Below are 13,332 nucleotides of genomic sequence, written 5' to 3'. Positions count from 1 at the left end.
GGCTGGTAACAGTGGCTGCCTAAGGACATGAACACCCAGTAAATAATTTTGTCGATGAATGTAGATCGGGGGTCATGGATGTTTAGTAATCGGAAAGCAACTTATCTTGAAGCAGACCATGCTTTTACCTAAAAAAAAAAGAAATTAAAAAAAGTCTCCTGTATTTAACATAAATTCTGATACACCCCCCCCAATTGTTCCTCAGGCGATCTACAAGATGGTATCATCTGTGATGAAAATGCCAGATGATGAGTCTACACCAGAGAAGAGAACAGACAAAATCTTCAAGCAAATGGACACGAATAATGATGGTAAGGCACCACATCACAATATCTGTGCTTCAATAAAATGAAACTCAACTAATCGTTTGCGATTTCAATTTAAAACTATTTTATGTTTGTGTTTACATTTACAGTTTTTGCTATGTTTCACACTAATTCATACTTGGGTTTCTGGAGTGTCTCTTCCGTAGTAATTATACCATGGCAAACGTCTCTAAACTGGCCACGCCGGTTCCAATCAGACCTATATATTTCACGCTACTTAAGACCTTTAACCTTCAATACATAAATTATAGAATAAATTGACCCTATTGAGCTTCATCTGCCTTTTATACATGTTTTATGCTTTTAAAAGGAAGCTCTGATAATGAGGCTTATTAGTCCTATTCCCTAAAAGCTGGAATTTGTGTTCTGATTACTTGTGAAAGAAGCCTTATAATTATAAACCTCTACAGGAGACCAGTTTTCCTGTAAATCTATTTTTTGCAATTTATCCTCTGTTGGCTATGTATAAGCATGTTGCCATAGAAATGGGTTATTATTGTAAGATAATGACATGTCGTTTAGCAGAGGGCCGGACACTGTGCAGCTTTCAACATAATTCATTTGAAAGAAGGCTTCGGAACAGAACATCGGCACTTGAGTCAAATATTGTATCTCTTCCAGCAAACTACACTGTAAATTGCAGAAATAGAAAAATAAAATACTTTTTAGATGCTTCATCTATAAAATATAAGTGACTGTATTCTAAAGAGAAGGGAGATGAGGAGTATTCAATAACTCATTATTATAACCACTAGAGCAATCAATGCACTTGTGTTCAACTAAAGACATCAAAATATTGCAACTTTCTTATTTTGTTTAATAGAGCTTTCTTCCTTTCAGGCAGTAATAATAATTGCAGCATTCACGCAGGTTAATAATTTGATATATTGCACAACATATACTGTGTTTTAAAACATTCCTTATTACTAGAAGTCCATATTGCTAACTACACAATCGTACTTGGGCATAAAACTGACTTAAATCTGAAACTGTGCAATATTTACTGCTATTCAGATAAAAGATTCAATAAAAATATGTAATAAAATTAATAAAACACAACTTTAGGAAGGTATCCAATTATCCCTGATAATGCGATTTGCGATCGTGGCTAAAGTCATCGCACCTATCTCCCGGAAAAAAACCAGCTTATCGCCGACTGCGCGTTGCCGTCTTTCGCACCTATCCCAATTCAAAATCGCGAAAGTGGGATTTGCGTGATAATTCTAACAGGTAAAACCAGAGATAAGTATAGGACCCCCCAAAAAGCTAAACTAATATAGGAAAACAGGTCAGTAGTGGCCATAATAAAACTGTTTGGTGTCATTAAATTGGGTCAAATGACTGTTATATGCATTTTTATTTATTTTTTAAATGTGAAAAAATTATACTAAGCGATTTTTTTTTTTTTTCCAGCAAAATTTGGGGTACATAAAAAGGGATATAAGTATACTGTATATTTTGGGTTATTTTAGGGTACTTTTAAAAAAAGAAAAGTGGCAACAGGACGATTACTCCCACCTGTAAGTCTAAAAACACTTTCCCACTCGTAAAACACAATTCTCATCACTTTATTATTGCCCAACTTTTCCCTGATATCTTTTTGCAGCTAATTGGATACAGATTTATCGCAAATGTGATAGACCCGTTTTTATCGTGAAACTGCGTTATTGCAGCCAATTTTATACCCCCCTTAGTAAGCAAAACTTGTATCCCTTTGTAGCGTTTTCCCGTCTTGCTTATGCGTGTGTCTCTCTCTCTTTTAGGTAAACTTTCCCTCGAAGAATTTATTAAAGGTGCCAAGAGTGATCCTTCAATCGTACGATTGTTACAATGCGACCCAAGCAGCACAAGCCAGTTCTAATGATTTCAGCCCGCACGGACAGCCGCAACCAAACACTGGCTTGTCAATCAAGTTTTGCTTGCAAGTGAATGCCTTCTCAGTCATTCCTCTACTCTTTGTGGATAACCACCCCTTGCCAGATTGTTTTCTGTGTGTTAGAGAGAAAACAGCCTTGCACCCGTTTTATTTCCCAGTTCACAACATTCCGTTCACCTACTGTGCATCGCGCCCAGCGTCAGGTATGTTTACGTCCGGATACTAGGGAAAATCGACACCAAGTCGCTGCCCTGGATTTTAAATATGTGAAATCATTCTGATTGTTCTGTCATGACACTATGATGAACTAAGAACATAGATCGCTGTTTCACTTTGCAACGAAAGCCGACCAGGAGAGATGGACAATGCTAAAAGCACAAGAGTATAAATCGGTTTATTTTCCTTTCTTTTATTCGTAAATACAAATGGCTTGAAATCTATGTAATAAATGAAACCATTATTTTGCATATACATGGACACACAGCGTGTGTGTGTGTATATGTATATATATATATAATATATATAATTTCTGTGTGTGTGCTGTTTATATATGTATAGAGTGCATGTACAGCTCAATGTATATTGTATAACGATGATTTTTCTCCCATTTCCCGGTTAAGTTCCTTCCACACCAGGGGACTACCTCCTTTGTTATGAATGGGCTAAGTGGAGAGAGTACATAAAAACTCACCATCCCATTTACCAGGCTTTCTGTATATGTAATTTTACTAATATTCTTGAATGGACATTACTCTCTGTGACCCTTCATCATGTAGTGAGGAAAAGAAAATTGCTGTTCTAAACAAAAACTGCATGACCAGCTATTGTGGCTTTTTCACTATTTAATTAAAGAATGCTGACTTTTTTTTCTTTTGAGAAAGATTCCTGTCTTACGTAAAAAGTTCCAGAGCCTATTGTGTTTAAAAAAAAATTAAAGAAGATAAAAACATTGAGTGGTTTCACTGAATTTATCCTTTTTTTTTTTGGTCTGTATTAAGTGGATTAAGTCCAGATATCTGATAAACAATAATAATAATAATCATAAATAACAAATTATAAAAATGTGATGTTCGGATACATAGGGGCAGGGCCACGGATGCAGTAAGATCTGTGCACTACTGACACTGTCATGTATGAATGTAGGCATTCCTATAAGGTTTCAGTGGCACGGTAGATTGCTAAAGGCAAGAGAACTATTACATGTGTTTCAGTAGGTTTTTACTGTAGCTGTGATTTTCCAAATTCTGCTAAACAGATGTATCCAGAAAATGCTTTGCCCACAGCATCATAAATAATGGATTACACACCTGTGTACATATTCAGATGCATTTGGCTAGTCTCCAGAAAATCCAAAGAAGCGATCGTATGTTTTGGTGTATTACATAATGAAAATAGGGAAAAACTGAATTTTTATCATCACTTTATAATAAGTGTGAATTTAATTGAATACATCTATTTAAAAAAAAATATACTGCTAGGGTAATTGGCTCCCGATTTAAAAAACAAACAAAAAAAAAACCTTAGTATGTGTACATGTGTTTAGGGCAGATTAGATGGGCCAAGTGGTTCTTATCTGCCGTCATAGTCTATGCTTCTCTTCAGTTACATGGATTTCATTCTCTTCATGCAAAACAAACGTTTAACAGATCACCCCCTATAATGCTCTGGGGCTGCCCTCTGCTGGCGGAAGTCCTTGTGATGTTTCTCTCTTCATACCATAATAATGTGCAATTTTGCATGCCTTTTAAACACTATAGGCCTTGTTTAAGGTTGGATGTAAATATGTTGTTGTTTTTTGGTTCTGTTTTTGTTTTCCTTCCCATCCTCAACCTGCCCTGGACTAGATAAAATGGTGCATGATCATGGATACCATTTTCTGGAAATCGTTTTAAAATGGAGCAGACAAAGTGTTAAAGTAGATTGAAGTCGACAAATAATCACAATACAGTGGGGCATTAATTCCAATTGACAGGTCTCCTGCTTTTAAGGGTTTACCTTTGGCAGTGTGTGAGGTACAGTATGGAGGTCTTCATTAAGGTATTGTGCAAAGCATAAATCATTGGGTCTTGGCCCATGAATCTAAGCTATTTCACATGTTTTTGCAGCTGCTTCTATTTAAAAAAAAAAAGTGTTGAATTGCTCATCCTATTACTCTAATTTATGGTATGTTTTATTTTGTAACTAAATGCCTAATAGTTTTTTGCAGCAATTCTAAACTGCAGCAAAAAAAATAAATGATTTGGTACTTAATTGTGTTGGCCATCAACCAAACATATTCTGAGGTCGATGGTAAGTGTTTTTGACCAGCCACCGATGGTATAATATTGATGGTTGAGCCTGTTAGTAAATTACAACTGTGTTTTGCACAAAACACAAACAATGACTTTGGTTCGATGGTTTTAAACCACGAAACTGCCACTGACTGTTTACTGGTTAGCACTGAATTTGCCTTGCAACTCTGAGGTCATGGGTTCAATTCCCACCATTGCCCTGTATGGAGGGATATTTTTCTCATATATTTTCTCTGTATATATTCTCACTATGCTTGAGTGGGTTCCCTCCTACATTCACTAAAAATATGCTGGTAGGTTAATTGGGTACATGTGGTAGTGTATTTGTGTGTGCAGGTACATGTGGTAGGGATGTGTATTGTAAGCTCTACTGGGGCAGGGACTGATGTGAATGGCCAAATATTCTCTGCAAAGCGCTGCGGAATATGTGTGCGCTATATAAATAACTGGTGGTAATAATAAATTAGCACTAGTACTGATTCATGATATTGACCTAAAGCAAAATAAAATAGGAATGTCTGGCACGCAGAATAAAGGCGTGATGTTTGAGGTAAATGTCACGTGTACATACATTAAGGTGTTGATTCAATTACGTGTGAGGTCCCATTTTAGCCCCTTTTTATGGTATTCATCACTCATTTTTGAGTGAAATGAAAGTGGTTACATACACAGGAGGCCATACACGGACGGCCACCGCCAATAGATGCACCTGCAGGCTTTTCTGCGGCCACCTCGGAAGTGGGTCCTAAATATTTCAATTGTGTAAAAACGTACTCTATTCTCAAGCAAGATTTCAACAGAAAAAAAAATAAAATCCATTTAAAACACGCTTGGATAGCATGCCACTATATAAATTGACACAATTTTTAGTAAATTTTCTTTATGTAAATTTAAATTTGCATCAGCTGCCTGCAACGATTTACAAACTATGTAATAGACCAATTAAACCCATGTATTTATGTATACCATGCTATTTTTATTTTTTTTTATTATTCTTTATGGCTGATAAATTGGATGAAACAATCCTGATGTTGGTTTGGATTCATGAAGATAATTATCAGTGTTTAATAAATAATCCCAGTACTGTGACAGGTAGCGCACACACACACACACACACACACACACACACACACACACGCGCACAATGATGGAATGTGACCCTGACCTATGTACTGTGTTCAGTAAGCACCCAGTATGGCAATTACTCACATCTAATTATTGATCATTATTTTTGTGGCAGGAGTAAAGAGATTGATGGAACATTAAATCCAGGATGGTGATTAGTGAACTATATAAACAGATTGGGTGTTGAGGCTTATATACGTGGTATGTATAAAGTCATCTAAATTAACATCTAACCTAAACCAGATCTAATAAGCCTCAATTTGATTACAGAATAATAGTTTGCTTTTAGAATTTTTGTTTCCTCAATTTCATGTTCAGATAACTGCATAAAATGTAAAATTGAGATTTAGACTGAGGTTATTAAAATAAGTAACACAAAGTAAACCCATATTCTGGGATCCTTCTAATTATCGCTTCCTCAGTGTCAGTACTGGTCTACCGATGCCTCGTTGCCTCTTGTTCTACCGATGCCTCATTGCCTCTTGTTCTACCGGTGCCTCGTTGCCTCTTGTTCTACCGGGTCATCTTTGCTCATGATCAGTTGCTATAGTGAATGATGTTTCTAAGCCAGTGTCCTAGCAAGATAGGCAATGTACAGATACACTTTTGTGGGAAGCATAGATCCTTCTCTCTGTGCAGGGCACCCCTCGCTGTGTCTCCATTATACAGTACCACCTTCTAAGTAGGAGTGGTGACACGCAGCTACAGTATACTCTTCCACAGTAACCATCTTCCACTTATGTTTGTAACAATGATACGGTACTTCACTCTGGTAGGCGGGAATTAGATTCCTATGGATGGTATCCGGATGATTCAAACAAGCACAATCTGTGATTAGCAGGATCACATGGGTGGCAGCGGGATTTGTTCTTGGGAAGACATCTCCACGTGATCCAATGACCAGGATTGTACTGAGCCTGTGATTCGCAGCTGGGCTTATTATGTGAGTAGCTGATTTTTCCAGGCGTTGTCTGGAAAGGAATAGTAACTAACTCCATGGTCAGTAACTGGGTTTGGTTCACAGGTATTGGATATCTCCTGGCTAGGTACACAGAAGGATGGTAGTGGGGAAGTTGTCGGGACCAGGCACAAAGTCAGGATGGACTGAAACACTTAAGCTGCAGGCAGCAAGACAAGGTAGACTTGTAATAAACAAGCCCCGATTCCTGGGCGGTGCTTCGTTAAATAGGGAACAAACCTGTGTCAACAGAGAAATTTGATATAGGCAAGTGGAGATCTCACCTGTTCAATGAGCTCCTTTGACTTCACAGAGGGGCGGAGCCACCACAGCACTTGAACACTGCAATAGGCACGGACTAAGGAAGCCTGTGAGCATGGCCCAGCCTGTACAGAATACCATAACAGCCAACTACCATTAACTCTCCCTGTGCTCAACTCTCTGCAATCGCCTACTCTTGGTGGAGAGTACTGTTAGCGCTGCTTGTGACAATGTTGACGCACGATCCTCTTTTTTTTGTGGACCATAAATAAAATCCTGAAAAGTATTAAGATACTGATACTACCACCAAGGAATGGTTTAGGTGGTTGGACATTATTTTGAATACACTTATGCGCAGTGCTAACAGTAAAATAGAGATGTTGTCAGAGACAAAGCGATTCTATAGCGAAAAAGGGTATACAGTATGTATTTATCATAGCCGTATCAGACCCTGTTTGCCCTGCAGGCTGGACCTGGCATATTGGCGGGTAGACCCCTTTCATAATGCACCCGTGTGCAGACTGTTATGCCAGCGTTTGGAGATGACTTAATCTCCAATCACTGGTGATCTGGCTCTCTATATACTTATAGCATACCTCCTCCCCCAATGTGTGCGTGCTCCTGGGAAAGTAGGCATGGCCTTGCAACTATATATTATGTTATCAAATTCTAAATATATATATATACCGTATTATCACCCCCCCATCTACACACACAATTGGCAGCCTTACACGTAATGCCCCCAGTATAGTATCAGATACACGTAGTGCCCCACTATAGTGCCAGATACACGCAATGACCCAGTATAGTGTCAGATACACATAATGCCCCTGGCAGTGCCAGATACACATAATGCCAGTTACATATAATGCCCCCTGTAGTACTAGATTCACGTAATCCCCCAGCAGTGCCAGATGCACATAATGCCAAAGCAGTGCCAGATACACGTAATGCCCCCTGTAGTGCCAGATACACTTAATGCCCCCTGTAGTGCCAGTTACACTTAATGTCCCCAGAAGTGCCATCTACATGTAATGCCCCCAGCAGTGCCAGATACAACTTAACCCCCAGTAGTGCTAGATTCACGTAATCCCCCAGCAGTGCCAGATACACGTAATGCCCAAAGTAGTGCCAGATAAAATAATGCCAGTTACACGTAATGTACTCTGTAATGCCAGTTATACATAATGCCCCCTATAATACTAATTGCACGTAATGCCCCCTGTCGTTCCAGTTACACGTAATGCCTCCCATAGTGCCAGATACACGCAGTGCCCACTGAAGTACTCAGCGCTGCCGGTCTTATGCTTCCACCGCCGCTGGTTGTCTGAGGGTAGGAGTGCGCGCCTCTCCTGCCCCTGACTAAAGTACAGGTCTCCGGTGGGAAGGCGGACCGGTCTCCTGCTACTGGTGGGTGTCCAGGTCTCCAGCAGGCGGCAGCCATTTGAAATATGGTGCCAGCTCATGATCCAATCAAAGCTCGTGGTCCGACAGCCAATCAGGAGCCGCCACTGCCGGTCCGCGATCTCGAATTGGCTGGCGGTCGGCACCACATTTGAAATAGCCATTTGCCCTTACTAGCCCGGCACCCAGCGCGGCTGCACTTCTCAAATGTGCCTGGAGCAGGCCCTGGTTTTAGTAATATCTATGCTTTAACGCAGGTGACTTTGTTAGTACCTCAGTTATTTTGATTTAACCATCTGTGCTGAAGCCTGGATATCACTAAAATCTGCCTTGAGGACCGAGGTTGGGAATGCCTGCTCTAGAGGATGCAATTCCCAAACCTCATCTTCATGTTCATTGTTGCAGGCGTTTTAGCCATTTTTCACCCAGATAAATTGGGAAGAGCTGTGTTGTAAAAATGTGAAAACATAGTGTGGCATTTGAATTGGTGGTGCCTGGAAAAGGTAAAGTATTGGAGGGCATACAGCTTAATCGCAGTAACCTAACATATCCAAGAGATGTCATATTGATTCCAATTTTCAAAATCCGACCTGGGATATTTCCAGATCGGCGCTGTTCATACTGTACACTGGGAGTAATGTCAGTGCTTAGAGATGACCGGAGCAAACCAGTGACCTGCAGCAGGGGTATGGTGTCGGGAAGGTGCCTTCAGTTACAAACAGTCACCGGGAGATGGGCAGGGAGAGATCACAGCCTCCCCATATGAAGTGGGTAAAAATTAGAATGGTCTGGATCATATGAGGAGGCTGTAATCTCTCCCTAATCGTTGACAGCTGTCCATAGACACTTTGGATCTTGCCATTTTTGACCAATCACCATGTTGATGACTCTGATTACACTGCCCCACAATCTTTTTTTCCACTGCGCAAAAACCCAGGTCTTTGAAGATCATGGGAAAGGAGTAAAAGATAATAAGTTGGCTCATAATTATGTCATTATGCACTTTCTCAGATGTCACTCAAAGCAATCTCATCAGTAGCACTAATGGCAAAAGTCAAGGGCAACATTGTCAGTCAATAGTAAAGAGTCATAACCCCCCCGCTCCCTCATGATTGGTGATGGACTCGAAGTGTAGAGATTTTCAATCGTCTGGTATCATACAGAGTGTGGGCCGGATTCAGAACCGATCGCTGCTGTGCGATTATCAATAGACTGCGCATGCATTGCAATGCGCACGTGCGTCGCCAAACAACAACAGGCATCGCCAAACAGCGACAGGCTAGTGCGAAAATTTCAGTCGCAATCCCATTCACATGCTGATTGACAGGAAAAGGCCGTTTGTGGGTGGTAACTGACCGGTTTCTGGGAGTGTCAGGGAAAACGCAGGCATTCCCAAGCGGTTTCAGGGAGGGGGGGTGACATCAGCTCCGGCCCCCGGTCAGCCTATTCTTTTTGCACTGTAGGAGTAAGTCCTGGGCTGCGCACAGACTGCACACACTGGTAAAATAATTTGATAGTGAGTGAGGTGCGAACGGATTTAAAGCTGTCTGCTGACTGAGTGATATTTGCAGCTCGGCGTACACATGCGATCGCACAATTGCACGGGGCGAATTTACACTCCCCTTGGCCGGCGACTATCTGATCGCAGGACAACAAAATTAGCATCCCAGCGACAGGGCCGGATCTGGGGGGGGGGGGGGGCGACCGCCCCCCCTAACACAGTCATAGCCACGCCCACTTTTGAGCACAAGAGAGCTCTCCGGGGAGAGCTTGAGGCAGAACGATGTGCTGCAGCTTATACCACAGCAGCACAGAGGAGCCAGGAGAGCAAGGGTTACAGAGCATTTGCCCGTCACTTGCTGGTGTTTGGGTACTAGGGCTAATAAATACAATTACCCCATAGCACAGTCACATGTACATAGAACAATCACAAAGCTCTATCTCAGTCTCACTCAAAAAGTTCAGGTTTTCAGGAATTGAGAGAGGAGGGGTTAGGATTGCAGATGGGAGGAGTTGGGACTGTAGAGGGAGGAGTCAAGATTAAACAGTAAACTGCCCCCCCTAAAGAAAAGTCTAGATCCGTCCCTGCCCAGCGATCAGATCTGAATTAGGCCCCGTGTTTTTTTAAGTAGGCTAAGGAAGGTCATAGCATCCCTGAGGTGGTTCAGATCAGACCAACAGATGGCAGTAGTGGGTTTGTCCAGTGCTAGGTTTAAGGTTTTATTTTCAAAAGAGCTGCAGGTTAATAACCTCAACTGAAATGGATTGTATTTAGCTGTGCTTTTATCAGGTATTTCTACCGGAAATGCTACCATTTCAATAGATTATGTATCCAAATTAATTAAAAAATATATATACTGTAGATTTTTGCTCGGCAGAGTAAATTTGACAAAAGTCGAATATAAATCTATTTTTTAAACTATTGTTTTTAAGATGAATTAATTGTTTATTTATGTGGATTTAAACATTTTCATCAATTTGCCCATTTGTAGATCTCCATTAGTGTTAGTAAATATTTAGGCAGATATAAGGGATGTGCAATAAATGTCTGGCTGTGCAGTGCATAGGTAGAATAGACACAATCTGACTATCCTGTTGTGAACTGTAATCTTTGACTAAAGTTCTTGTGAAATGTCAAGGACTAGAACCGTATATAAGCAGCACTGCACACTGAAGAAGTCTACATTTTCACTTCACAAATTCATTATGGAGCTCAATAGAGGCCACTGGAGAGCCATGATCTTCTACAACTACCAGAGTGGTCTGCGACAGGAGGTGGAGTTTTAACCCACTGCGAGACCACAGTCCCAAGACACTGTGATTGGTTTGCAGAATTTTGGCACTGGAGATGGTCCCTAGAAGACCAGGAGCGCTGCGGCCAACCTTTGTTTGCCATCCCCGAGGATGACGTTGCTGCCATGTGGGCCATAATGGAGGTGGACACCAGGGTGACCGTGGCCCACTTAGAGAAGGAGATAGGCATCTCATCAGGATCCATCCACTTAATACTCCACGAAGCAAGGTATCTGCAGGCTGGGTGCCCCATAAGCTGACTCAGGAGCAGAAGGAAACTCAGGCGTCTTGATACTGCAACATGCTGGCCAGGTTTGATGGCAGTCGCTCAAACACTGGGGGATTATCAGTGGCGATGAGTCCTGAGTCTACAGTTTCGACCCTGATACCAAAAACTCGGCCCAGTGGACCCCAGTTGGAGGTGCATTGCCACAGAAGTTCTGACATGAGTGCAGCATGGCCAAGCACATGTTGGCTGTTTTTGTGGCCAAGACTGGTTATGTAGCTACTGTACCACTCATGCAATAGCGCACATTCACTGGGGACTGGCACACTAATCAATGCCTGCTGGAAGCCATTTCCAGGTGCCGTTCTAGAACATACGCTTATGGTGCCCTTCTCCATCATGACAATGCACCTGCCAATAAGTCCAGGAAAGTGGTGGATTTTCTGTCCCATGAACGCATCCAGGAGTTTGTTCATCCGCCACCTAGCCCCTGCGATTTCTTTGTGTTCCCACAAATCACGCGCAAGAATGTGGGATTTGTTTTGAGTCACTGGAAGCTGCAGTGGAGACCTCCATCCAGCATGTAGAAGACATACCTGCTTTGGACTGGTCCAGCTGCTTCACCAAGTGGTTTGAGAGCATGCAACTTTGCATAGACTATACTGGTGAATACTTAGGAAAAATGTAACGTTCACTTTGTAAATATAATACTTTTTGTGCATCCATAAACTTATTACACACCCCCTCGTAAGCAAAGTAAGAAATGTGAAAATCTGACCTTTATTTTACAAGATTAATGATGAATGTAAGAGACTGCAAATATGAATAACATAAAGAACATTAACAGCATAAAGAACATTGATATGGTGTCTTCTTTCCAAATCAGAGGAAACTTTATTGGAACAAAAAAAAAATTTGGGAAGCACTGGTAAATACAGTAGTATTCCCCCCCCCCAAAAAAAAATGTTTTTTATTTTATTGATTCAAGGGGCAGAGTAACCCCCTTTTGGGGAAGCAGCAGGTAAATCGAGTAATACTGAGTATTTAATTGGCACCAGGTGTCATTTATTTATTTATTTATTTCTGCTTTTTTTTTAAACTCATGAATTTAGAAGTGTAGCGGGGAGTTGTACCGAGCCTTGGAGTGAGATAAATTGCCAGCCAATCGGCTCATAGCTGCCATGTTACAGGCTGTGTTTGAAAAATGTCAGGAGCTGATTGGTTGGTATCTCCATGGCTTAGTACATCGGAGAGATACAGATATAGGTCAGCAAAAATAGCTATCCATAGTAGGGACGTAGTTATGTGACCGGCGGTCAATACCGACGGCTATATCCTGCCCCCCCTCACAATGCCGACAGTTGGTGGGTATAGAACCCCAAGCCTGCAGCGAGCGGGGGGCTTTATTGCGCTCACCACCACCACCACCCCCCGCTGGGCATCTAAATGCTGGTCACATGATACCAACCCCCATAGTCTGTGTACTGATGTGTAATAGCATACTACTTCTAATGGACATGCTGCGTCCGTCTATAAACTATCAATGAAACGTTGTTAATTGGGTTATGGAGGTATAAATGACATGGGTCATAATTAATGGAGCCTTTTGTGTGTATGTTTTCCTGCCATTTAATTTAGGTCAATAAATAAAATTAGATGTAAGGCAAATATAATGTGCACATAAAGGGGGGAAATGTACCAAAGCATATGCTTGTAAAGCCTCTTACGTACACTCTAGCAAAAAAAAAAATTCTAAGGAAGCTTACCAAAGTGCTATTCAGCTTTTGATGTATGTGTTTCCCTGGGGTGGAATCTCTGTGTGCTACATCCTTCAGATGTAGAGTTTACTATTGAATAGGCTGGATTCTTAAGTGTGATATTACAGCAGTCAAACTAAACAGGGTGGAGGTGGTTTGTGAGCTGTTATGGCAATCGTCTGTCAGGAAGAGATGTGACAGAACCATTATTAGCCGTGATCAGATTTCCTGGATGTCAATAGAAATTTTCCTTTAGCTGAAATTTTTGTATTACAAGATGTGACAATTTCACCTTTATGCTTTTCTTTTCTATCT

At 41.2% G+C, this 13,332-nt stretch overlaps 1 protein-coding gene across 2 annotated transcripts in view; it reads left to right on the top strand.

The window, feature by feature from the left end:
* The window catches only part of HPCAL1 (hippocalcin like 1), a 334,375-nt gene extending 331,224 nt beyond the window's left edge, over nucleotides 1-3,151 (top strand). For both annotated transcript variants that reach the window (XM_063915423.1, XM_063915420.1), the window contains 2 exons: nucleotides 206-311; nucleotides 2,090-3,151. In XM_063915423.1, the coding sequence (XP_063771493.1) occupies nucleotides 206-311; nucleotides 2,090-2,187 (204 nt within the window). In that variant the 3' untranslated portion in view covers nucleotides 2,188-3,151. The remainder of the gene's footprint in view (nucleotides 1-205; nucleotides 312-2,089) is intronic.
* Nucleotides 3,152-13,332: the final 10,181 nt, after the last annotated feature.

This window comes from Pseudophryne corroboree, chromosome 4 (assembly GCF_028390025.1).
Source record: "Pseudophryne corroboree isolate aPseCor3 chromosome 4, aPseCor3.hap2, whole genome shotgun sequence".
Classification (NCBI taxonomy): Eukaryota; Metazoa; Chordata; class Amphibia; order Anura; family Myobatrachidae; genus Pseudophryne; species Pseudophryne corroboree.
This window is presented reverse-complemented; position numbering and strand designations above follow the sequence as displayed.